Raw genomic sequence first — 25965 nt, forward strand, 5'->3', positions numbered from 1 at the left:
AAGGTCTTCCTACAGTTCTGAGGTGTCTATGGCTAAATCGAAAGACCGGGTAACAGAAAACAAGAAACTGATTGTATACATCTTCCATGGTGGCTGTTTTCGTCAAAATATTTATAGTCTCCTTGGCACCTCAGACATTCGCAAAAGGCATTTTGTTTTAGGGTCTTGGCTTCTCTATCTAGAGTTCCACTGAACACAAAATAGGTTCTTTGGGCAAACGTTTAATAAAGTAGGGATTAGGCAGCTTGCAAAACTTCACTCAAAACCCAGTGACCAGATTGCTCTGCGGTCACACACCCTTCCTCTGGAGCTTCTCTCGAAACCTTAGGGGTGTCTGCAGCTGGATTTGGGATCAGTGCCTACCTAGGCAGCAGCCAGCAGAGATAAGGTATCAAAGAACAGGTGGCTCTGCAGCTATAAACAAAGCCAGCTGATGACACTCATGTGCCCTGGGAAGTGCTGTCTATCATGCCATCTATACATTACACCAGAGCGCACCCAGGGCTCCAAATGACTTTGGAGCTGATGCTTTCCAGCATCCTGTGGGTCTATGTTTAGGGTCTTCTGGGTGGTACTATATTTATCCCTTCTTAGAGCAGGTTTAACCAACACAATTCTGAGCAAAACCAAGAGATACAACCATATCGGAGGGAAATAAAAGGGAATCCCAAATGCCTGTAAAAACAGTGCAAAATGACACGAAGATCAATTGTAAAGCCAATTCTCCAAAGTGCTACAGCAACACTGTTAATTATGCCATGACTGCTCAGGCTGCCCCAAGTCAGTGCCATGCCTTGATTCGTCATGGTCTCTGGGACTCCTTCCAACTATCCTCCCTCTGAGCAGTATACACTCCAGCTTCAGGAAGAGACAACCTGCTCATCATCAAAAATGCAGCTATACACCACAGAGCCTCAACTCTGACATTGATCTATAGCTCCAAAGTCCAGGGTGTTTCTGGTTCTCAGTTTTGCCATCAGCAATGAAAACAACCCCCCCCCCCAAGCTGAATTTCAACAGGGACAGCTTGTTCTACAACCACACCATCCAAAGCACTTACCCCCCTCAAGGACAGTGTTACATGCTCTAAGTTTTAAATGGATGCTCTTGAAATTTTCCTTTCCTTTTTAAGCCCCTTCTCTTCAGAGCCAAACAGATCTGCCAATCCCAACGTGTGATGACAGCACCGACTGCTTTGGGTGCTAACAGAACTCTGACACCAAGCATATCACTTTGGCCTCGTTAATAAAAAGCAATGATTCCATTAAACCACATACAACAAAAAGAAAAATATCTAGTCCTTTTGCAACCCCCACCTCCAGCAACTTCAGGATGCTCTGATGCAATGGGAACTTTAACATGACACAGAAGCCATCTGTGTGCTCAAGTCTTGGAAGACACTACCTTATCAGATTGGGTACATGGCACTCATTCATGGTCCTTTGTTGAGAGTAAGACGGGAACATTCATACCAAACCAATATTCACCCCCAATCCATTAACTACAGAAAGAACCCCTGTCGACCTGCTAAACCCCAGTGGTGTGGACAGTGACCTGAAAGGATTTTTCTTGTGCCTCCTAGAAGGAACAAACTGAATGTTTACTGAGGATGACCCATCGACACTGAGGTCTCCTGAGATAAATATTTGATAAGAAGGGATACTCTATCCTCCCCTGGAAATGTTAGTCTCTCTAAATTAATGGCCTTTGTGTGCTTCAAACCACCATTTTCAGGTTATTTTCAAGGGAAAGCACTTAGCGTGATGGAACCTCATTTCATAGAGCAAGATGAATCACCATCACCCTGGAGCCTTAAAGAAAATTAAAAAGAAAGAAGAAGAAGAAGAAGAAAACCAGAGGAAATAAATGGTGAAATGGGGAGGGGGTATTAAAAATGTTCCCAGACAACGTGAAAGGAAATAGGACAAGTGAGAGAATAGGCCACGTTCTTTCAAAAGGTGGTAAGATTTCAATCCCTTTACCTGATGCTGTTACCAGGAGGCTGTCTGAGGCACCGGGGCTACGGGATGAGGCACTAACAGGGTTTATGGAAGAGCAAAAGCCAATGGTGGTGGGAATGTCAAGGGAACTGTCTGAACATGCAGATTGGTTCAGTCCAGGGGTTTCAGCAGGCCAGGCACCCACCTGAGACGCAGCCAGGGCCGAAACGGGACAGCCCGCAGGTGCCACAGTTAAATCTATGGATGGTTTTGGTGGCAGCTGAGGGGAAGATGACTTAGGGGCGTTCTCCTCAATTATTACCTTGGTCCCTTGTGGCAAAGTGGAGGGAGGTGAAGCCACAATTTTGTTATCAACTTTGGCCCCTGCATTGGAGGCCCTCAGTTGGGGGTGGGGTGGAGAAGGAGTTTGGGAGAGCCCTGGTTTTTTGGGAGGGATAGGAGGAGGGTTTCCTCTGTCAACTCGTGCTGCCCCGGGAGTCTTTAAACCCGTTCGACTGACTGGAGGGCAGGTGCCAGCGTCCCCTCCTGGAGATGTTCCCAGGCGTGGAGAAGCACCTGCTTGAGGGCTGGTGAATCTTGACAGTGCCTGGGTCACAGTATTCCGGGCTAGCTGCTTGGCCACTAGGTTGTCACGACTTGTAGGAGAGACATCTCTCGAGGGAGGACTTTGGGTGGTATTTCCATTCTGGTCTGGGTCATTTGCATTGCCCTGAAATCTAAATCTGGCTGCTTGGATTCGTGGGTTGAGACCTGGATGCAAAGGTGTGTTGGCACATGGTGAATGTAAACTGTGCCCAGGGGGAGCCTGCGGGAGGTTCTGAGGAGCTGTGCCCGGTGTCTGGGCAGTGGCAGGGGCAGTGCCGCTGGGGGTTGTGGGTGTGCTATTTGATAGATCAGGGACAGAGCCCGTGCTTGGTCCATTTTCCTCAATTCTATTTGCACTTGGTGGCGGGGCAGTAGGTAGAGAGGTACCCAAGTCACTGTTGGAAGCCTGCCTGTCAATACCTGGTCTAATCAGTAGGGCACCGGGGCCCACATTCCCTTTTGTGTTTGCGGGAACTAGGGGGCTCCCTGTGGAAGGCTTTATGGGTACAGTCAAAGGCAACTTCTTCACAGGGTCAGTGCTTTCTGTCACTGTATCTGTCTGGCAAGCAACAGACCTTGTCACGGGCCCTTCTGTCGCCACAGATACAGAAGTCAGGCGTCTATCTTTTGTCTTCCGTGGGAGGGAGAGGCCTGGCTTGCTGTCATTTCCCTTTTTCATTTGCTCCATCATTTTCTTCATCTTGTCTATCTCCTCTTGGAGGTCAGTGGTGTGTGCCTCTTCCCGGTTCAGCTTGGCTCGCAGCTGTTCCCGTTCTGTATCGAACTCGGAGAGCTGCCTCTCCAGCTGAGCCTCCATTCCAGCGCTCCTCTGCTTCTCCGCTGAGAGCTGGCCTTCTAACTCACTAGTCTTTTTCTTTTCCTCCTCCAGTTTCACCATGACTTCCTCCAGCTTCTGGGCCTCTTCCACAACTTTGCCCGAGAGCAGCTTGCACTCCTTCACCAGCATCAGGACCACATGCTTGTTCTTGCCCCTCTCCTCCTCCAGGTGGGCAGCCAGCTTCTTGTGCTCCTGTTCAAGGGCCTGGAGCTGAAGCTTTTCCATCTCCAACTGGAAGATATTCAAAGGGAAGCCTGGGTTAATAGACACAATAGTCTTTGTATCCTAGAAGGGCTTTTTGTTAATTTCTGAACAAAGGCATGATTTGGGTTAGAAAAAGTGCCACATTTTGTTATGATTTTTTAAAAGGGTAATGTTTAAAGACTCATTACGATGAGAAGATTGCCATAAATGGCTTTATGAGAAACACCTACATTGCAACAAAAGGGAATTGTTTTAATCTATTAAAGTTAACTACAGTGCGAGAGAATAATAATAGGATGCTTCAGATCACAGCGCAGAGTTCAAAAGGGGTTGTTTTGATGAGTAGAGATCAGTGAGAGAATGGGTGCTACTTAATGAAGGTTCAATGGCTACAAATTATGAACTGATCTTTGAGCTACACAATCGGAGTGCTTAAATTCCAAGCCCCATATTTGCTAATGGTGTTCTATCGCTAAGTTATTTAACCCCTTTGAGCATCTTTTGATGGGCTGGAAGTCATATGGGATCACATGTAAAGGGATTTTTCAAATAAAATTATAAAGAGATAGCAGATTATTTCCTTATAACTGCAAGCAATGCTAGAGAGCCCAGAGCCTGACCTCAGCCTTTCCTTGGATCCCGCTTTCCAATTCAGCTATTTCATCCTTCCTGGCGTTTCTTGAACTTGGCCCTACCTCCTGTGTCAGGATCATTGACCTTGTTGTCCTGTCTGCCTACACACACGCACATGCCTTCAGGAGGATCTCCTTCATAAAGAATGCTATGCACTTTACAGAAATAACCAGCAAGCCAAACCTCCAGCTCCCCTGATCATCAAACTTCTTATGTGTGGGGTTGATCTGCCTTTTCTTCAGCTAAATGTATTGGCTGCTCATGAAGCCACAGGACCCAAATGTTTGACATGAGAGTAAGCTTATAAACTTTTATGCCTCCAGATTTGATGGGAGGGCACCGAACCCAGGGTTATACCCATGATAAAAGTGCCCCACCATTGAGACACACTTCTACCCTGAGGTAAGATTCCTTCATATTCACAAATATCACTCAGCAGCAGAAGAGGCTGGCTCCTTCAGGCTTCTGTTCAGCTGTAACCCTTATAGTGAGGCCTGTTGTGCTGGCCAGTTTTATGTCATCTTGATACAGGCCAGAATCATCTGGAAAGAGGTAGTCATAGTTGAGTAAGTACCCACATAATACTGGCCTGTAGCCTGTGGGGCATTTTCTAGATTGACGGTTGATGTTGGAGGGTCCAGGTTACTGTGGGCAGTGACAGCCCTGGGCTGGTAGAACTGAGCAAGGCAAGAAGAGCAAGTCAGAAGGCAGCAATCTTCCACAGCCTCTGCATCAATTTCTGCCTCCAGGTTCCTCCCTTGAATTCCTACAACCGACTTTTTTTTGATGGTGGACTGTGATATGGAAGTGTAAGCAAAATAAATCCTTTCCTTTCCAAACTGCTTTCTGATCATTGGTGTTTTCATTATAGCAGTAAAAACCCTAAGACACCTTCCTTCACCTCCATAGAAAAGCCCCTTTCCTGTCGCCTGTATCGTTTTTGTTTAGTAACTACCTATCTTCTTTACAATGTGATTTCATGAGGGTGAAGACAGAATCATTCACTATGTCCCTCAGACCTACAATAGGGGCTGGCACATGGATGTACTTAATAAATTGTTTAATGAAAGAATGAAGTTAGCATTTCAGCTCTATAATAATTTACTAAAACAAATAGCTTTTTTGAGTGCATGAGCAAACATTTATAACTGCATTTTTATTAATGGCTATATATTATATAAAATAACGAGCTTATGATTTTTCAAGTATGCATATTTAACACATTCAATCAAATTCATCTCCCATTATTTTCTTTTGAGCCTCCACACCAGTGGTCCTCTTCCTAAATAGTTCTTGTCATGGGGAATCTTTGTTGTTGACTTGGCTGGGTTTTGAATCAGCTAGGAGGTATGGGTACCTCTGTGCATGTCTTTGAGGGTGTTTCTAGAAAGGAAAGCTCACCGAGAGCAGGCACCACCATCCCATGGGCTGGGCTCCTAGACTGACTAAAACAGGGAAGCCAGCTGACCAGAGTCACAATGTGACCAACTGCCTCATACTCTTGCCACCTTGCCTACCAGGGCATGAGAGACACTAACCCCTCAAACCCTGAGCCCAAGTAAACCCACCCTCCTTCAAATCACTTTTGTGAAGAATTTTATCAGAGAAATGGGGAAAAGAAATAAATAATGTCTTCTTTATGATTTCATGTCATTATTAGAAATGCAGATTCTATAGGAGGGGAAACATGTAAGTTTCGTCTCCCTGGGCTGGCTTATTTGGTTTAACATCATGCTCTCCAGTTCGCTTCACTTTCCTACAAATGACATCATTCTATTCTCCTTTAAGGCTGGATAATACTATACTATGTACCTTTACCACACTTACTTTCATCCGTTCATTCATTAACAAGCACCTAGGCCAAGTCTAGTTGTCTTGAATAGTGCTGAGGTGACATGAGAATTCCAGATAAATTCTGTATGCCACCTTAGATTCTGTCAGGAATTATGTATTTAGAAGTAATAGCCAGTTACATTATTATCACAAGTCCTAGAGAGTGTTTATTTTCTACTGAGAAGTGTGTGTCATGAAACTATGAAAAATTAAGGGTATACCATGGGCTGGGATACAGCAGAAAGGTTGGCTCATCCACCTCACCTGTCCACTAAAGACTATTTTCCTGTTGGTCCGACAGTACCTCATGGCTCATAGAGGTCAAAGTGGATTTAGCTGCTTAAAGATGAAGACAGGCCATTTTATCTCCTCTAGATGTTGAAAACAAATGTGGGCATAACTTAATTGCATTTTGTATACTATGATTCATAGATATTATGGGGCTTATCATTCTATGAATGAAGCAACATTATTAAGGGAACTATTTCTTCCTCCCTCGATAGATAGTTCTAATAATAACAATTTCAAGTTGTGTACAGTGTTTTTAGATACAACACAAACTCATAGACTATAGTATAGAAAGACTTGCATGCTTTGGGAAATGAAAAAATTTCTGTTACTTCAAGATTGTCTACAGTTTAGTGGTGTAGACACAAACATGAAATATATTCTCTGTAAAGTCAATACTTGGCTCAAGTCAAATTTTAGCTATCTACAGCAGAGGAAGGCAAAGATGACCTAAGAACCAACAACTTTGAGTAACTCTACTGTGCCCCTTCTGGGAGAATCTGCTCCTCTATTGCTCTGACAGTGAAACCATAAGAAGGCCTCTGCTCAACCAGAGGTCACAGTTATTATTTAGTTTGGTTGTTTCAGATATGTGGGGTATGTGTGTCTGTGTGTTCTATGTATACATGTTTTCATGGGCGTGTGCATGTGTTCTGTGTGTGGAGGCCAGAGGTCGATGTGGGAGTTTTCTTCAACCACTCTCTCCCTTATTTTTATGACAGAGTCACCCATTAAAGCTGGCGGTCAGTGACTGGGCCAGACTGGTCAATGAGGTCCAGGGATTCATCTCCCTGCTAGTGCCGCATATCTCGACCATGCTGTCTCTTCACTATGGATTACCCCACATTATTTCTTTTGTTGCTCAGGATGAAATTTGAGAAACCTCTAAATGAAAAACATGCAACTAATCTCTGAAATTTATACCCCAAACTCCACTACTATAAAAGTATGCACAAATCTTTTGTAATTGTTTTTCTCCCATCAGTCATGCCTCTTCAGTTCTACCTAGACAGCAGGATAGCAACTCAATAGGCCCCCACGGTTACCAGCACTCACTCTTCTCCACTGTTTTTAGCTTCCTTGCCACTCACTACATTAGACGTTTCAAATCTTCACCTCTGGTGATGAAATGTTACTGATGGCTTCTCAGAGGACTCCTGGTACACCTTCACAGATTCCTTTACCAGAAAAGTCCGCTCACTGGGAGAATGGTTTCCATCTGTCCAACCTTCGGCTTTCTTTTAGTAATTAACTTGATTCTTTCCCGTCACCTCTTGGACTTGCTCCATCACTTATCACATTTCTCCTTACAAATAACAAACATCTGCTCTGGTAAATCTTCCCATTGGGACAGAACAAACTCCCATGCCTTGTGTGTGTTTCGGAGATGAGGAGATGTAGTGCCAAGTCTGATCCCAAGCTTCTGACTTGTGTGACCTTGCTAAGTTATAACTAGAAAGATTGGTTCTGTGTGGTTCCATTATTTGCACAATAGAGTACAAAAGCAAATACATATTAATCGGGAATCACATGAGACCAGTGTTATAAGCTCCTGTATATAATGGAGACACAGTACAATTCCTTATCACCAAACAGAAAACTGTTTGAGCTCACCTTCCAAAAATTCAGGCTCAAAGGAACAAAGGCCAAAGGCTCAGTGGCAGAACACATGCCTAGCATGCAGCAGACCCTGAGTTCCATCACATCACCAATGCCCATTAGGGAGGGAAAGAGGCAGAGGGTCTGACTCAGAGTGTTATCGTTCTCTGGTCCTTACCTTCCAAGGAAAGGTACCTTTGAAGTAGCCAATTGGCTTCTGTTCCCTTGCTTTTGCCCTCTACTTTTTCTCTGCCCATAAAACAACCATCAACTATTTGTCATCCATCCATCACTCATTCTATTTTTATAGAACAAACTAGAATTGAAAACAAAATTAAGGCTGGACAGTGTAGGTGCGTGATTTTAATCCCAGCACTCGGGATTAGAGGCAGGTGGATCTCTGAGTTCTAGACAAGCCTAGTCTACAGAGAAAGTTCCAGAGCTACACCCAGAGAACTACATATGTGAAATTAAGAATTTTAAATAAGTCATTATAATTTTATTGTTCCACACTTGCAAGCACTGTGCATAGTGCTGGTGGTTTAAAATAATGTTTTCAGTACATAATATGATAGTTAGTTGTGTTGTTTAGGAACTACTGTGCGTAGTTCTTTTTACTTAAACTACAAGTTGGAGAACTGACCACATTAAACACATAGATCTAGCTAAAGAAATAAATTGGACAGAGTATATTCTGACAATCACAGAATATGTCACAGGAAGTTTTACAATGAATAATGGAGAAGTAATGCTTGCTCAGATAGCTCTTCTAGAGAAATAAATAATAAATCCTTCAAAAAAAAAATGTATGGCTTGAGGGTCCCTGAGAGGAACGGAGAATACAGGCAGGAAGACAACAAAGTTCCTCCAGAAAAGAGCCACTAACACTAGCTGTGACTTCATCTTTGTATGTCCCCTCTATGGGACTACTCTCTTTCTGCTCCCACTGGAGGTACTAAACTGGGGGTACCAGAATTTGGCCATCATGATTGATGACTTGGGTTCAATTCCTAACATGACAATTAAAAAAAAAAAAAAAGCTATGCCTTTTCAATCTTAAATCTTAAGAAATGTCAGCTTAATCAAAGGGGCTGAGGAGATCCACACAGTAGCATCACCCGGCCCTTTAGCAGCCATCAGAGAATTGTGTGGAAGAGCCTGGAGGACTCAGCGAGAAAGCTGGTGGTGGCTCCAAGAATAGCACCCAGGCTGGAGCCATGAATGAAGCACCTGCGTACATAGAGGGAGTGGGGAACTCTGTAAGTGTGAGCTCAATGGCTCCATAACCGCAATTATCTCTAATTCACAGCAGAGAACAGAGGGGTAAATAACTGTGTCCATTTACAAAGGTGACTATGTGCTTTTTGCCTTACTGCTGTCTAAGTCTTCCAACCCTCATTGTATCCTAGTGTTCGTTACTTTATTACCCTGCCTATGTGCTCAGTTCTCATAGACAAATATGTAACTATATATGTGAAAAGGTCTATGATTTCCCTTTTCTAGCTCACTGAGCCTATAGCTGCCGGTGTGGAGTTTTGCAGCAGCTCTTTCATTGTAAACCTATCACAGGAGGGGAAGCAAGTCCTTGGAAGACAGGGTTTTGCTACTTTCATGTACAGAGCAAAAGCACCTCACGTAAAAATTTCAGCTCAAACCCACAGATCGGAGTCTCCTGGGTCCCCTTCATAGCTGCCTTACAATGTGCCTGGGGCATCATAGTCTATTTAAAATGCAGTAAGACATTATACAAAAAAAACCCTGGAATGAGCTACAATTATCATTCATGTGCAAAAACGTATGGTAAATACTCTTCCTAAAAATGGTGTTATGGATGGCTGTCTCCTATGTTAGTAATGGATAAACATCTACAAAGCAATTTAAAAGATAGTTATATTTGATAAGCTAGCCAATTCACAACGAAACAGCACTGAATACAAATGGCAGGATAAAATACAATTATGCAAAACAGGAAGAAAGGGCATGTAAAAAGAAAATAACCAGAATAATTTGGTTGGGGGTGGGTCTTGTTATTTCTTTGTCTACAATTAGAAATCACTTCCTATAGAAAATTCTCTGCTTTATGAATCCACTCTACAGGGACTGAATATGTCTACCAATCACTTTCCTGATCTTCCATGAGGCTGAGGAGAGAGTATGTGGCCAAGTTTGAGCATCACATGTATTTGTTTGCGGCTTCCAAGAGGAAGCATCAGGGACAGAAGGCACATTCAGAACCTTATGCAGTGAATACCCAGTGTCCTGCAGCAGCAGCAGAACCAAGGAGCAAGCCCTAGTGTCCAGGTTATCAGCAAGAGCCAGTGGCTGCCAAGTCGCTCTGCAGAGAACACTTGTCCACGATTCTGACTAGTTAGAGCCCATCCATCCCCTAACATTCCGACCATACTGAACCATGCTGTGAAATGACTGACACTTATGTAAACCAAGTAAACCATGTATGCCACACCCTGTCTGCCTCAAATCAGGGCCCACTGGTGTCACGTGGTGAAAACTAAGGCTTCTGTGATGCACACTTAATGCTACAAAACTGACCTGTTCCTTTGAGTCTGTATTTTTAGAAATTGCATCTAATATAGAACTGAATTTTCACTGGCCAAAACAGCACTTCTCTGAATTTCTGAAGATATGATTTTGGCTTGTTTTTAAAAGCCCTGCTCAAACTTTCTATTCCAGTGATAGAAATCATACTTTCAAAGTATAAATAATATATTTGAAAGTACATAGATTTATTTTCTTCCCAGATGTCCAAATGGATTAGAATGAAAGAGCTATTAAAAGAAGAACAAGATAAAAAAAAAATCCCAAATTTCATTTTACCCTGTGTTCCTGGCACAGGACAAGGAATAGATTACCCCAGGCAAAATTCCTCATGCTGGCTACTCATTAGCTTATTCAAAGTGGTTTTAAAGGCTCAGCCTATTTGCCAAATTGACTCCTGCCCAAATTTCTCTGGCACACAAAGTACCAAACAGTTAACTCTCCTATTAGTAGCCTCAGCAGGAGCCAGCACATGCATGAGCGCAGATCCCAGCAGCACACGGGCCAAATGTCTCAGAATTACCAAAGCTATGTGATGTGCCAGTGTCCTATAACAAGTACTTGAATCACAGATCATGCGGCCTTTGCCTTCATGAACTTCCACAGCGACTGCTACGAAGGCGATTTAATGAGAATAATGGCTTTCTCCAGCTACAGTTTACTTTATAAGGAGGGAGTTGAAATCATTTGGTTAAAATATTTACTTTCCAGACTAAAGGTGACATAATTTTCTTGTTACCAAAAAAAAAAAGATGACCGGAGTTTCTGGTTTTGTTAGTACCTTCTTTATAACATACAGAGGAGAATACAAAATATAAGTCTTTTCACACATTGCAACCCTACTGGAACAGAAGATTCTTTAAACATACAAAAAAAGCAGCACTGTCCACCCAAATGCCCTTCACTGAGACTTCACAGCCAATGAATCTGACCATAAAAGGACTCCTGTATCCCGTTAGACAGAGGAGGCAGACCCATACTGGCTTGTTTCATATGAGCCTCTCTGGGCCCATAGGACAGAAACTATTTCCTTTCACTCCCAGCCAGGTTGGAAATGACCCAGTCATTCAGAGACAAACAGGATATACATTGATTTAAAAAAAAAAAAAAGCCAGCTAGATAATAAAATCTTTGATTCAACTACAAATGGCTCCTTTATTTCCTCCTAAAAGTGAAATGCTAAAATCCAGACTATAAGGAGAATTTTGAAAATTATACATTTCATGTAATAAATGAAAACAAAACATTTTCTTAAGTTCTGATAATGCAGCATAAAATCCAGCAGAAATCATTTATTATTATCCAGCTCATTGGACATGTTAAGAGCATAATTGAAATGTATCCTCTCCAAGAAATATAGATGAGTTTCAGTGACATCAGCTGCAATGTGCTGGCTTTTGCTTGTGTGGTTTGTGGGGAGTTCTGAAAGCCTCCAGAGACCTCGGTGGTTATCTGAGGGATTGATAGAAGGCTTCTGAAGTCCAGAGCAAGAGTGATTTGCTTCCTACCAGGAGCATTCTGCTCTCCTCTGTTCTTTTTTTGCCAGGTGCTTTTGTTTTCTGCCATGTAACATACTGATTAAAAGATCTGCATTTATTCCACATCTATGGGAGCACACTGACATTCACATGTTAAAGAGAGATAGAATGGCAGCAAAAACACACGGCTTAAATAATAATGCCATAAACATTTACAGTAAGGCACATTCAGGCTGTTGTCTACCAGGTGTTAAATGTGGATGTAAAGAAGTCTTTGAAAAGGACAGGTGGAAAAATGATGGCAGGGAGGAACTGCCTATGTTAATTCCAGTTACAGCAGAGAGCAGCAGGTTCTCAGACTTCCTGAATGTACTCATAAAGGGAGCAATGGTTTTGGCAGTTTATTGGGACAAAATAGAAACTTCTATTTCTTTATGGCAGAGCTCAGTGTGTGTGTGTGTGTGTGTGTGTGTGTGTGTGTGTGTGTGTGTGTATGTGTATGTATATGTGTGTGTATGTGTGTGCCTGTGTGTGTGTGTGCGTGTCTGTGTGTGTATATGTGTGTGTGTGTGCGTGTCTGTGTGTGTATATGTGTGTGTGTGTGCGTGTCTGTGTGTGTATATGTGTGTGTGTGTGTATATATATGTGTGTGTGCATGTGTGTGATCAAATAAGCCTTCTTTGAAGCATACACTCAAGTGTCACAAGTGTGAGTAGGCTTGTGGAAGAGGGAGGAGACTTGTTTAAGTGAAGACATGTTCCAGTTAGAGTTCTGTGGCCATTAAACCCCAGAGGTGAGTTGGCCACCAGCCTGAGCTTTAAGAGGACATTTGGTGACAACCATGCAAGCTCTCAATCTCTTTAGCTACTTTCCATTTTGTTCAGAAAGACTAGAAAATAAAATAATGAAAAGTTCTACTTGCAAAACCATTTTTAATTTTGGTTTTTGTCTTAGATTATAGTCTCAAGTAGTAACTCAGGATAGCTTCATCTTTCCATCTTCCTGCCTCAGCTTTCCAAGTACCTGGGACTGCAGGTATGACCCACCATACCTGTCTGCAAAGAAGTATTTTAAATAGATCCTAGATCAAATGAGTTGAGGTTGCTTGCATATGACTAGAGGGTCCTGGTTTACCTGAAGGATGAAGCCACTGTGTGGCTAAGTGTATTTTACTACACTAGGGAAATGAGGCCCACTCTCACCAAATCCACATTTTAAAGAAAGTATTAAATATCCCAGGAAAATATTCATTTGCTATACTTTTATGTTTAGTTATTTTGAGTTACATTTTATACTATAAGAACTTACGCTAATCCTTCCTAAAAATGTAATAATCAATACTCAGCCACCACCTGAGATGGTTTTGCTGGTCCACTACAGGAAAAACAATCGAATGGCTCAGTACCTTTTTCTGCCTGTTCTCAGCGGCAGCCAGCTGTGTGGACATCCTTTCTTGCATTTTTCTGCAGTGGGCCATGACAGCTTCAAGGATGGAGAGTGGGTTGGTGCAGACTGGCTTCTCTTTGTCACCAGCACCTGCTTCATAGTCTCTCTGTAGCGCCAGGAAGGGGTCGTTTAGATTAAATCTCCCATACCGTTCCTGGATAAACACCTCCTTCCTGCGAGCCTACAACAGAGTTGGAGAAAGGCATTAAAGGAATAAATGAAAATAACAGAAAGAAATTTATCCAGAAGTATTAAGATGTCTTTTCCAAATGGTACTCAGAGCTACTCTAAAAGCTGACAGACAGCTTGGTGAGCCCAAGGTGAGGAGGACCCCAAGCCTGACAAGCGTGGCAAGCCATCTGGCCTGTTTCCAAAGTTTCTTTCCACTGTTACCTAGATCTTGGGTGTACCAAAAGACCCACATGAGGAAAGATCGGGGCGCAGAGTTTGATGGTACTGGGAAAATCTTTAGAACAGTGGTTTTCAACCTATGGGTTGCGATCCCTCTGCGGTCCAATGACCCTTTCACAGGTGTCACCTAAAACCATCTGAAAACACAGCTATTTACATTATGATTCCTAACAGTAGCAAAATTACAGGTATGAAGCACCAACAAAAATAATTTTATGGTTAGAGGCCACCACACACGAACTATTCTAAAGGGCTTAGCATTAGGAAGGCTGACAACCAAAGCCTTAGAAGGTGGAGGGGAATCAGACTGCTGGGAATGTGTGCTTGAGGGTGGTATTAGGACCAAGACTGCCCCTCGCCTTTTCACTTCACTGGCTGAGCTCCCACGACAAGCAAGTCTCTTGCACAGCAGAGTCCCACCTTGATGTACCACACCACTGTGACTGTGGACCGACACCTCTGAAACTGACCCACAAGTCATTGCTCTTTTTAACATGATTGTGGCAGGTATTTGCCATGGTTGCTGAAGGCATTAGCACTTCCCGTTAGAACAACGCTTACAGTGGTTGGAAGATTGCTCAGTGGGTTAACCATGCTTGTTCCTCAAACAAGGGGACCTGAGCTCAATCCTTAACATCACATTGTGAGCCGTCAGCACACAAGCCATGAATCCACCAATCTGAGGGGCTGGGACAGCTGGATCTCTGTGGTGTTTTTTGGTTTTCTTTCTTCTTTCTTTTTCTTTCTTTCTTTCTTTCTTTTTTTTTTTTTTTTTTTTTTTTTTTTTGTTCTTTTTCAGACAACCTAGCCCAAAGGGCAACAAGCTTCAAGTTCAGGCAGAGACTATGGGAATAAGGGAGAGAGCAACAGAACAGGACATGCAGTCTCCTTCTCCAGCATCTGCATATGTACACATAAACAAGCACACATACATGTGCGTGCACACACACACACACACACACACAGGGGAGAGGGGAGAAAGGGAGAAAGGGGAGGGGAAGAGATACACAGAGGGTGAGAAAGAGAGGGTGAATATGAATGCCCTTTACACTAAAATTGATATAAATAAGACTTTTCCAGAATGCTTTATTCCTTCAAGGGTCTGAATTATAGGTGTAGTCTTTTCAGTTTAACATGAAACCCATGAGGCTGGGGAGATGACTCAGTGTTTAAGAGCACAGGCTGCTCTTCCAGGAGGCCTAGTTTTAATTCCCAGCACTCACAGGGCAGCTCACGGACAGCTTTAACTTCCTGGCTTCCTAGGGATCCAATGCCCTCTTTTGGCCTCCCGAGGACCACGAAGACATGTGGTACACAGCTATACATGCAGGCAAACCACCTATACATTAAATGCATAGATATAGACAGACGGACAGACAGACGGACAGGTAATAGACAGGTAGATAGATAAAATGCTTAGAATGGTTTTTTTTTTTTTTAAAAAAAAAGGTAAGTTCATTATCATTGTCAACCACACTCATGTATCAAATTATTACTCTGTCTCCATACACTTCTATAACTAAAACAATTTTAGACCAAGTAAAATGAGAAGTTTTGATAATAAAAACCCCTTAGGAAAAATTATTTTTATACTCATAGAATTTATATTTTAAATGGTAATCAAGCTAAGTTACAGTCACAAATATGTTTGCTCATTTCTTCCTAGCCAGAAGGCATTGTAAGGATATTTGATGAACAAATGAAATAAACTATAACATTCTTGAGAGAGAGAGAACGAACATAAAAGAGGGAGCCATTATTGGACTGAAGAGAAAACTGAACCTAAAGAAAGGTCTAGAGACCTACAAGACTGCCGCCAACTAACAATTTGAGCAACCGTGGAAAGGCTACCATAAATGCCCTTCCCGGAGAGTGAGACCAACAACTAACTTATCTACCATCATGGAGCCCTCATCTAATACCTGTTGGAAACAGAACCAAACACCCATAACTAAACACTGAGTTGAACTAGATTCCAGATGCAGAGAGAGAGGACAAGACCAGGTGGCAGAAACACATAGAAACCGCTGACCTGAACAAGGAGGAGCTAACAGGCCCCCAGACTGATAGCTGGGAATCCAGCATGGGACTGACTCAGATCCCCTGAATATGGGTCTCAGCTAGAAGGACTGAGCAGTCTAAGGGGCCTCAGACAGTGGAACCAGGATGTATCCCTGGTGCACAAAAGGACCTTGCGAACACATCCCCCATGGAGGGTTACTCCCTTAACCTACAGAGAAGAGAGAAGTCCTAGTCCCTACTTCAAATGACTTGACAGATTTACATGACCCCACCTGGATGGCATCATCCTACATGTGGAATTGGGGTGGGGGGATGGGAAGGGAGGGTAGTCAGGGTGCATGTGAGGGGGGAGAGAAGGTAGGACGGAGGGAGGGAGAGAAAGGGGGAAGGAGGTGGAACTGGGATCAACATGGTAAAATAAAAAAAATAAATAAAAACAATAATGAAAAAATATTCATACTTTTTAAAAAAAAAAGTTTGACACTAAAGTCCTACAGAAAAGTTGAGAAAATAAAATTAGATCCTTATTGTTGAAAGGCAATAACATATATAGTTCACAGAATCCCAGGAAATAATGCAACCTCGTTTTACTTCAAATGTCAGCCCATCAGCGACAAAATTAATTTCACACTTATGTAATGAACACCAAATGCAATTTTCTACAAATAGTCTACAGTGGTCTTTGTATGAAATGGAAAATAGCAGTAAAAATATATCAAAGACTACCTACATCCCTGATTCAGGTCATTCTGAAATAGCTACTACAAACATTTACTGACACTGAAAAAAAAATAATAAATTACAATAAATCAAGACTAATTTTCTCAAATGTCAAAAGTTTTCTCAAGAAATATTGCACACAGTTCCCTTCTTTAGCATAGCAGCATAGAACTAAGTTTTTCCATTTTTAGGTCACTGTCAGTAAGCCCAAACCAGATAAATACGAGTGCCTTGACATGGTGGAATCTAACATGTTGTTTTCTATTACCAAATTAGACTAAAAAGTAAGAAAGCATAACAAGTTCAGTTTCCTTAAACTGCCTTTCAGTACCCTTCAGAAAATAACTTTAAATTTAAAAAAAAAAATAACAAGGTTTAGGAATTAAAAGCATTTCATGCTTCTAGGTTCTTCAAAGTCAATTACATGATCATTGCATGGGTTAAGTATCACTTCAGAGATTGAAGTTCAAAATCAAAGCCATTTTGTACTTCCTCCCCCCCCTTACTATTTATGTGATGTAACATGTATCACCCCTGGTTAAACCTGGATATGCCTGTGGTTTTCCTAATTGCTATTACTTAATGGAAACCCAATAGTCATTTTTAACTTAATGTCATGCAGCAAACCAACTGCCATTATATGGGAAGGAGGCCCTATGACAGTCTCTCTCCTTCTAGCCAAGCTGTCCCCTCTCCATTTTGCCCTCTCTGAGTTGAGAGCATTTGAGGTGGGTGTCCATGAGAGATGAGGGAGCCATAGGTGCCCTGACTGATGCTTTACCAGCCTTCACAAAGTACTTGGTCCCATTGTTGGGGCCCTTCCATCTAGTTTCCTCAATGTGTGCCATGATTTAAGACATGCTACCCAATCTCTAGGGTTCATTATGAAATGGAAGATTTTGCTCAAAGTCCATGAAATGTTTCAAGGTGGCAATGTCATAGCATTAAAGTATGTGTGGGTACGGTGGCTCTTCTAAGTGTGGGGACTGCAAGGCAGGAAGCCAGCCCTGCCTGTGTTCCTTATAGTGCAGCATTTGAGATGCAGCTTCTGTGACCGAGGCCCATGTTTTTCTCCAGGCTGCCATGGCAAAGGGACCCAGTTTCGTCCCCCACGCTGTCCTGCCCACCTGGCCTCTGAGAAAAACTCATTCATCTTTATTCAAATAAAAGATCTCAGTTTCTATAAGATGACCACACTAGCCAACTTTCCACTTCCACAAAAATAGCTGCCGACTCAACTGCACCACCTGGCCCACCAGACCTCCAGCGTCTTCAGTGAGTCATTAAGTTGTGTGGTGATAACTTGCTTATGCTTTAACAAATGAAGCTTGCCTGAAGGCCAGAGAGTGGAGCTAGCCACTAGCTAACCATAGACGTTTGGAGGTCTGCACAGGTCGACATGAAGTGAGATGGCTGGGCACAGACAGGAAATAGGTGGGAGGAGACAGGAATTCGGCCTCCTTTTAGTATGAGGATTTTGGAGAGGCTGCTCTGCTTCTCTGATCTTTCAGCTTTCACCCCCTAATATCTGACTCCGGCTTTTATTATTAAGACCTTCTAGAACTAGTGTTACAAAGTTGGAATGTTTTATATGTTACTGGAGGTTGAATCCAGGGCCATGAACATACCAGGCAAGCACTCTACTGTCATAAACTAATATCTGACTCCGGCTTTTATTATTAAGACCTTCTAGAACTAGTGTTACAAAGTTGGAATGTTTTATATGTTACTGGAGGTTGAATCCAGGGCCATGAACATACCAGGCAAGCACTCTACTGTCATAAACTAAATTCCCAGTCCTAAAAAGCGAATGAGACAAGTCCTCACTAAATTGTCCAGGCTGGCCCTGAACTTGTAATCCTTCTCGGCCTCCCAAGTACCAGTCCTGTTCCACCATAACTAGCTAAACTGTTCTCTTGAAGTCATGTTCTTTCTCTTTCATTAATCTAAATCAGGCTTTCTTTCTTCTCTCCCTTCACCCACTCCCCGAGATCTGATGGGTTCTGGTTTTCCTCAGTGCTTCCTGTCTGCTGCAAAGAGAGGTTCCCTTGATGAGTGGTGAGGACAGCATCTTATACCAAGGGAGAAGCAACTAAATGGGACAAGAACAAGAACACAATTCTCTGGAGGGAGATCCTGGGTTTAATTTTTATATAACCAAAACCAAGGAACAAAAAAAAAAAAAAAAAAAAAAAAAAAAAAAAAACCCTCTCACCCTCCCTTTTGAATCTCTTAACAACTACATCATATGATATTCTTAAAGAAAATAAAATTTAAAAAAAATCGAAACAAGATTTCAAATGTTTCTTCTGTAAACGTGCACCCTGTTCATCACTTCAGTACTTCATATTTACTGTGCACTTCCTATTCTAATTATAGACACTTTTAGGATAGCCATTGGCCTGTGTGGCAAGGACCATGTGTGCTGCGTCTGTGGAGGAGAAGTTGCAGGAGTTTGTTCTTTCTTTTTACCATTTGCATCTCAGGGAACAGAGCCTATGTCTTCAGGCTTACTTGGCAAGCATCTTTACCACTGAGGCATCTTGCAGGACTCCAGATTACATTTTAACAATCTATTCTTTTTTATTACTGGACATCTACTTTTAAAATATTGCATATTACTCATAATAGTAGCTTAAGTGATTTCTGAACACATGATCTATTTTGAAATCTGAGTGACCTTTTGATTATTGAACTAAAATTAATTTTTGAATCCTGTAAAGTATGTTCATTGACATTTGTGGCTATGTAACATGGGTGGAACTGGAAGATATTACATGAAGTGAAATGAGCCAGCAATAGAGAAATGTTCCGTATTCTCACTCGTATGCTGAAGCTAAAATAGAATGGACTAGAGTAGTGGCCACTGAGTGCTAGGAATCATGGGCCAGTGAGATATAGAAGAAAGCTGAGTAACAATGAGTACCAAAGTAGAGGGAGGCAGGCAGATCATCTCTCATGTTCGGTAGTCTAGCTGAGCACAGTTTGTAGGTATTATGCATCTCAAAATAACCAGTAGACAGAAGTTCAAAGATTCTCCCAGTACAAAGAAATAATAAACATGTAAGAGCTGAAAACATCAACAATTACCCAGATTTGAATGTTACATGCCATATAGAGGCATCAAATAAACAAAACGTCTTCCATAATGATGCACAATAATTTGCAGCAAATAAAAATGTAAAGATTTAGTGGCTTTAATGACCTAATTGTGGCATTTTAGAATGATAAAAATCTCCCTTCTGAAAATGCTGTGTAACTATTTATAAGAAAATCATAAAATAGAAGTGCTAATTATTTTGCTTTATAAATATGGATAGACACTAACCCTTACAATGAAGTGCAAGACACATATATTAGATTCCTTTCCATCCTTTAAGGATGGAAACAGCAGTTATATCATGTTGCTAAATATATCCATATTCCTGGCATCTATTGATTTTAACTTGAGAGAAATCAAGGAAGATTCACAAGTTACATAAAAATTTACCTTTAGGCACTAAACTTGATCACATTTTTTCATGTTCATAAAATCATAGACATGCCAGGTGTCTTACAGTTTTTATTGCTATGAAGAGATGCATTGACCACAGCAACTCTTTTAAAAAACATTTAATTGGGTTGGCTCACACAGTTTCAGAGGTTAAGCCCATTATAATCATGGCAGGGAACATGGCAGCATTCAGGCAAACATGGCACTAGGGAGGTAACTACAGAAGCCCACATTTTGTGGGCAATAGGAAGTCAGCTGTCACACTCAGAGTCGCTTAAGCAAAGAGACCTCAAAGACCACCTCCACAGTGACACACTTCCTCCAACAAGTGCACACCTCCTAATGGTAACATGCCTTGTGAAATTATAGGGGCCAATTACATTTAAGCCACCACACTGGGCTTCCATGAATGAACATCAAAGAGTATGTATTCTCTAAACTAACCCCTGAACTCCTGCTGGTATTTTTAGTTTTCAGGTAATAACTTCATTCTATGAACATACAAAAACATCTTTGTATGTTATACATATTCTGCATTCCTTTTAACATTGATCCAAGAGTTGGAAGTCACACATTAAATAAGAGCATGAACTGAAGAGGACAGGCTGCAATGTCTGCTACACCTGATCTTAACCAAAAGCCAGAGAAAGGATTGATGTCAACTCTTAGTGCATGCCTCCAATAATATACAGCAAAGTATCCATGCTACAATGACTTTAAAAACATCTTATATTTACTATTAGCATGCTGTGTCATGTTTTGGGGGCTTTAAAAAAATCCTGACATAAACAAGTAAATGTAGAGAGGGTTTTTTCAGGGATTCATCATTTCAGCCATAGGTTATCTGCTCTGCTCATTTTGCACTTGTGGTGAGACAGAACGACATGGTGGCCAAGCATATGGCATAGGATGATCATCTTTGGCAGACAGGAGAGAGGAAGGATGACCCAGGAAAAGATCAACCCCTAAAGAACTTGCTCTAGTGACCTACTTCCTCCAGTTGAAGTCTCAGAACCTTCCAAAATAGTTCAACGAGCTGGGGATGAACTCTTTAGTACACAAACTCTTTCCAGACTATAACAAATGTCTTTCTTTTTTTGCACTGGTTGTATAAGAGTAATGGTAAAAATATATTTCTATATCCACATGTCCTATCAAAAATGGATGAATTGTTTTTTTTTTTTTTTCTAGATGGAGTTAGAACATGGTTGATCCAATTAGATACCTTGGAAGGTTTGATAACCTAGAAACTTTGAGTTCTCACTACTAGGTTGGTAGGTATCGTTGACTACTCAAATGCCCAACAAGGTAAGCAGCAAATGTGGTATATATTTGGCATGCATGCTATTGGCCAATGTGGAATGCCAAACTACTATTGACAATGGTGTTTTAAGTTTATAAAACAAGCACAAGAAGGTGTGGTTCATTTTGCTGTATCACACACTAATTCACCTGGTTTGGTCAGTAAGATATCAGCCTTTAATGTCTAATTTCTACAAAAAAAAAAAATCTACCCACTACAAGCCTCATTGGGCTATGTCTTCCCCTAGCATTTTCCTTGGAGTTCTTCTCAAATGGATTACTTTTATTGAACTCATCCACTTAACCCAGCATAAGGAAAACAACACATTCATATGTATGTTTATTGCAAGGCTAAAAATAGCACTTAGCCAACTTAAGCAAACAGAATATGTAGCCCAAAGCCTCAGGAGTAAAGAGCTCACAAAACAGGGTCAAAGTCAGAATCGTCAGCACAGAACTATTTCTAGATGGTGGCAAGTGAGGGCATGTTTACCACTTGGCTAAGACAGAGCCAGGGGGTTGCAGGAAGGAGACAACCCTTTGATCTAATTTTGATCTGATGTCAGATAAAAACAGTTTCAGGAACACCACAGGGGGCTGAAGCAAGTGTTCCCTGTGTTACTTCTTTGTGTGTATATGATGGCTTTCTTTGTACTCTCAAAGTGGATCCAATATAATGGGGACTCTGTCAGTATAGCCTTTCTACAATAGAGTCTTGGCAGTCACTCTGCTATGAGCCTTCAACACTGGATATTCATAATTACCCTTATTCCATAAGCTGCTTGGGACAGCTCTACACCTCCAAGTATCTCCTCCTGATGGTTCCTGCCCACTGCCTTCACTCTTGCATATCTCAAAAACTCCATTTGTAGCTGAATATATGTCCCAGCCATTTAAATAAAAAGTTAACCTACTTTTCAACAAACATACTTTAACATTCTTATACAAAGTTCATCTTTCTTAAGACACTGAACTACATAATAAAGTATTTTTAATGTCTGTCTTGTTTGAGCCATAGCCTAAACTGTTCTGGAACTCTTTGCATAGCTAAGGATTATCTTCAACTTCTCCTACCTCCGACTCCCAAGTCCTGGGGTTCCAGGTGCACACCACCACAGCCAGGTTTACAGGGCTAGAGATCAAACCCAGAACTTTCTGAATGGTAAGCAAGCACTCTACCAACTGAGCTACACCCCTAGCCCACATTTCATTACCCCTAATAACAGCAAATCAACAGCTGGGTGCAGTGGCATGGTACTGACTCCCGGTGCTCAAGAGACTCAGGCTGAACTGATCGAGCTTGCGAGTTTGACCCCAACTATGGTAACATAGAAGGATCTCATTTCTTAAAAAGAGCAGTTAATAAGGGTATGTCAGCAATAAAGAATACTAAACATATGCAACAATACTGAATATATGCTTTTATGTATGAAGAGACCAAGTGACAAAAAAAAAAAAAAGAAAGAAAATTACTTGAAGAGGATTTTGCAACAGGTCAAGGAAGCCTTTTTCTAAGGAGGAACAGCTACAGGTTCTTTGATTATGCTGCAGAATTACTTGAGTGTGAAATGCATTTCAAGAAAATGAGCCATGAAGACAAAGACTAATTAGTTACTTACTTAGTCTCTTAGAGGAGCTCTTAAGTCTAGCCTGTTATTTAATTTTCTGTTGTTGTGATTAAAAACACCATGACCAAGGCAACTCAGAGAAGGAAGAGAGTTCGTTTTGGGTTTACAGTTGCAGAGAGGTAGAGTCCATCACCATCACGGTGTAGAGGCATGGCAACAGGCCCCGGGCATGGTGGCAGAGACAGCAGCTGAAAACTCCCACAAAAAAACAGCAAACAGGAAGCAGAGAGAGCATACTTGGAAACCTCAAAGCCTGCCCCAGCGACATAACTTCCTCCAGCAAAGCCACGCCTCCTAAGCCTCCACATAAAGGGAGACCAACTGGGGACCAAACATTCCTGTGCCTGAGGATATGAGAGGCATCTTATTCAGACCCCTACATCTGAAAGATAAGAAGTCTCAGAACATGAAGCTTTGTGAAATCTTGTGGAGAAATCTGCAGGCAAGAACTAAAACATAACTACTGCTATGATTGCTTTTCAACATATACTATACAGACTTCCTTTGGTTTTCATTGCGCCAACAATCAGGTAAGTTGAAACTGATTTGAAAGAAAAGAAGAAATACTTAAAATGTCCAGTTTTTTTGGTTTTTTTTTTTTTGTGCTGCCATGGTTTGAATTTAGAATGTTCACCACAACCATGTGTTAATGGCTTTGGTCTCATCTTGGTGATATAGGGAAATGATGGACACTTTAAGAGAAGGGGCTTTGTGTCAGATTTAATTAATATATCATGGCATGGCATACTTTGAAGGGACTGTGGGAACAAAATCTGTAAAGCGAGTTTCTGGTCCAGCTGCCCTTCAGCCCCAAATAAACACTTTGTATTAAGTATAAACAGGCCAGTGACTCAGGCTTCTTACTGGCTAGCTCTCTCTTAATTATTAACCTATAACTACTAATCTATGTATTTCTACATGGCCTTATCTTACTGGAGAACATTCAGCATCCTATCTTCCCAACAGCTACATGGTGTCTCTCTCGCAGTCTCTGTCTCCTCTCCCCAGAATTCTTCTCATCTGGTAGCCCTGCCTATACTTCCTGTCTGGCTACTGGACAATAGTGTTTTATTCATCAACCAATAAGAGAAACATATATAAAGAAAGACATGCCCCATCACAATTTTCTTCATCCTTTTTCTCATTTAGTCAAGAGTGAAAAGTTCGTTAGACAATACACTCCAACCACAAGGCAGTGCTCTGTGCTACTCCACATGTACACCACAGGTCTAAAAGCACTGGGTCCATTTGCCCCCTTATTGCCTGGAACCTCCAAAACCATGAACTAAAATACTCAAGCATTTCAATACAGCACTAGAAAGCTGGCATACCTGCAATCCTCCTGGGAAAAGAAACTGAAAGCTACTCTGTGATTTGTATTTATAATGTTATAAAAAATATCATTGATCCATACAAAAGCATAAACAACTTCAATTTATCTTATGAAAAGTGTACACATCATACGTAAGTAAAACAATAATTTAAAAATAATAAAAGATAATCTTGTCAAGAGCTTAATATTCCCTGTTTGTTATTTTAATTAACTTCCCCCTGATACATTGGCCTAGATGACAGCCAGTATTTTCATTCACATTTTATAGAAAGCAGACTAAGGCTTAGCACAACTCACTATCTAGCCCTAGGTCACTCATCTGGGCAGTTATAGTCAAAGCCTATACTTCTGATCACTGAAATATAATTCTGACAAGAATATTTTGGAAGACAAAAAAATGACATCAAAGACAAATACTATATAGAACTCTACTTAAACCATTACAAAAAACAAGGTTTGAAAGTCAGAAACGAGCCAGTGTTCAAGAGGTTGGAGCATTGTGTGTACTGTTATGTACACCTGCCCATCTGACCACATGGTAACAGATTTTATCAGATTTTGCTAGTTCTCTTAAGACTCTTACAGAATAAATTGTGCATGTATAAAATAAGACTTGACACATTGTAGATGTCTTCCCCCATCCAAGCCTTGATAACTTTGAAACTAAAACCACCAGACACCAGCATTAATATGCATCATATAACTTGCAGACTGCAGAGAAAATCTGTTCTCAGGTCTGGACAACCCAACATGGCTGTCATTGCCTTGGGTACCAATGTTTAACAGGCCAACAGTGATGCCTGAAATGATGAGCCCAACCTGAGAAGGTGGACGGACTTTCAGAGTCAGAAATAAGAGAAAGGTCATAATAAATAAGAAAAATAAGCAAGTGTGAACGATGGTTTTAATTAAGATCCCATCCAACACGTGAATAACTAAAAGGACACCATCACCCCACACATAAACAATACACCCTCCCCTCAACTCTGGGCTCTATTAATACCAAGTGACTGACCTGGACTCACTTTTCACTGAAGAATACAAAGAACGACCAATAGACCAAAGCAACAGTGGAGGTACTAGGGATGCCTCAAAGAGATGATTGACAGAGGCACAGTCATGCTCTTTCAATATCTGAAGGAACTTTAAAGTTGTATTTCACGAACCGCCACGGCACACCCCACAATTAAGCATTTTGATTTTCTTTATCAGTTTAAAGTTGAAAGATATTTTATCATTAGCCCATGCTGCCTAATGAAATGTATTATGGTCAATATGATAAAGAACTCAAGAGCCAATACTATTTCCAAGATACAACAAGCTGCATGAAATTGGCATCAAATTTTCATCTCTGGCTGTGCTTCAAACAGGCTGAGAAAACATGCATAAGAAATGTAACACAGGGATTTACAAGTCAGAGAGGCTCTTGGCTCCTAAACTGTTTCATTTTCAAACCCCGAGCTATTATGATTCAAAACTAAGATGGGGAAACATAGATTTCTCTTTCCAAACAACTAACATCAAAATTAAATTAAATCTGTCTTAGCAGCAAGGAGTTCGAGCGCAGAGAAATCAAACAAAAGAAAAGAATGCAGTGAAAATCTCAGTTGTAAGTGCAAGGGAAAGAAAGCCCTC

General features: G+C 41.4%; 1 protein-coding gene across 3 annotated transcripts in view; it reads right to left on the reverse strand.

The window, feature by feature from the left end:
• The window catches only part of Cttnbp2 (cortactin binding protein 2), a 142188-nt gene that overhangs the window by 66021 nt on the left and 50202 nt on the right, over positions 1–25965 (reverse strand). For 2 of the 3 annotated variants that reach the window (XM_051175728.1, XM_051175730.1), the window contains exons 3-4: positions 13381–13602; positions 1983–3615 (exon numbers count right to left, since the gene is read on the reverse strand). In XM_051175728.1, the coding sequence (XP_051031685.1) occupies positions 1983–3615; positions 13381–13602 (1855 nt within the window). The remainder of the gene's footprint in view (positions 1–1982; positions 3616–13380; positions 13603–25965) is intronic. The other variant, XM_051175729.1, reaches the window with a different exon arrangement.

The sequence above is a fragment of the Phodopus roborovskii genome, unplaced genomic scaffold (assembly GCF_943737965.1).
Source record: "Phodopus roborovskii unplaced genomic scaffold, PHOROB, whole genome shotgun sequence".
Taxonomy (NCBI): Eukaryota; Metazoa; Chordata; class Mammalia; order Rodentia; family Cricetidae; genus Phodopus; species Phodopus roborovskii.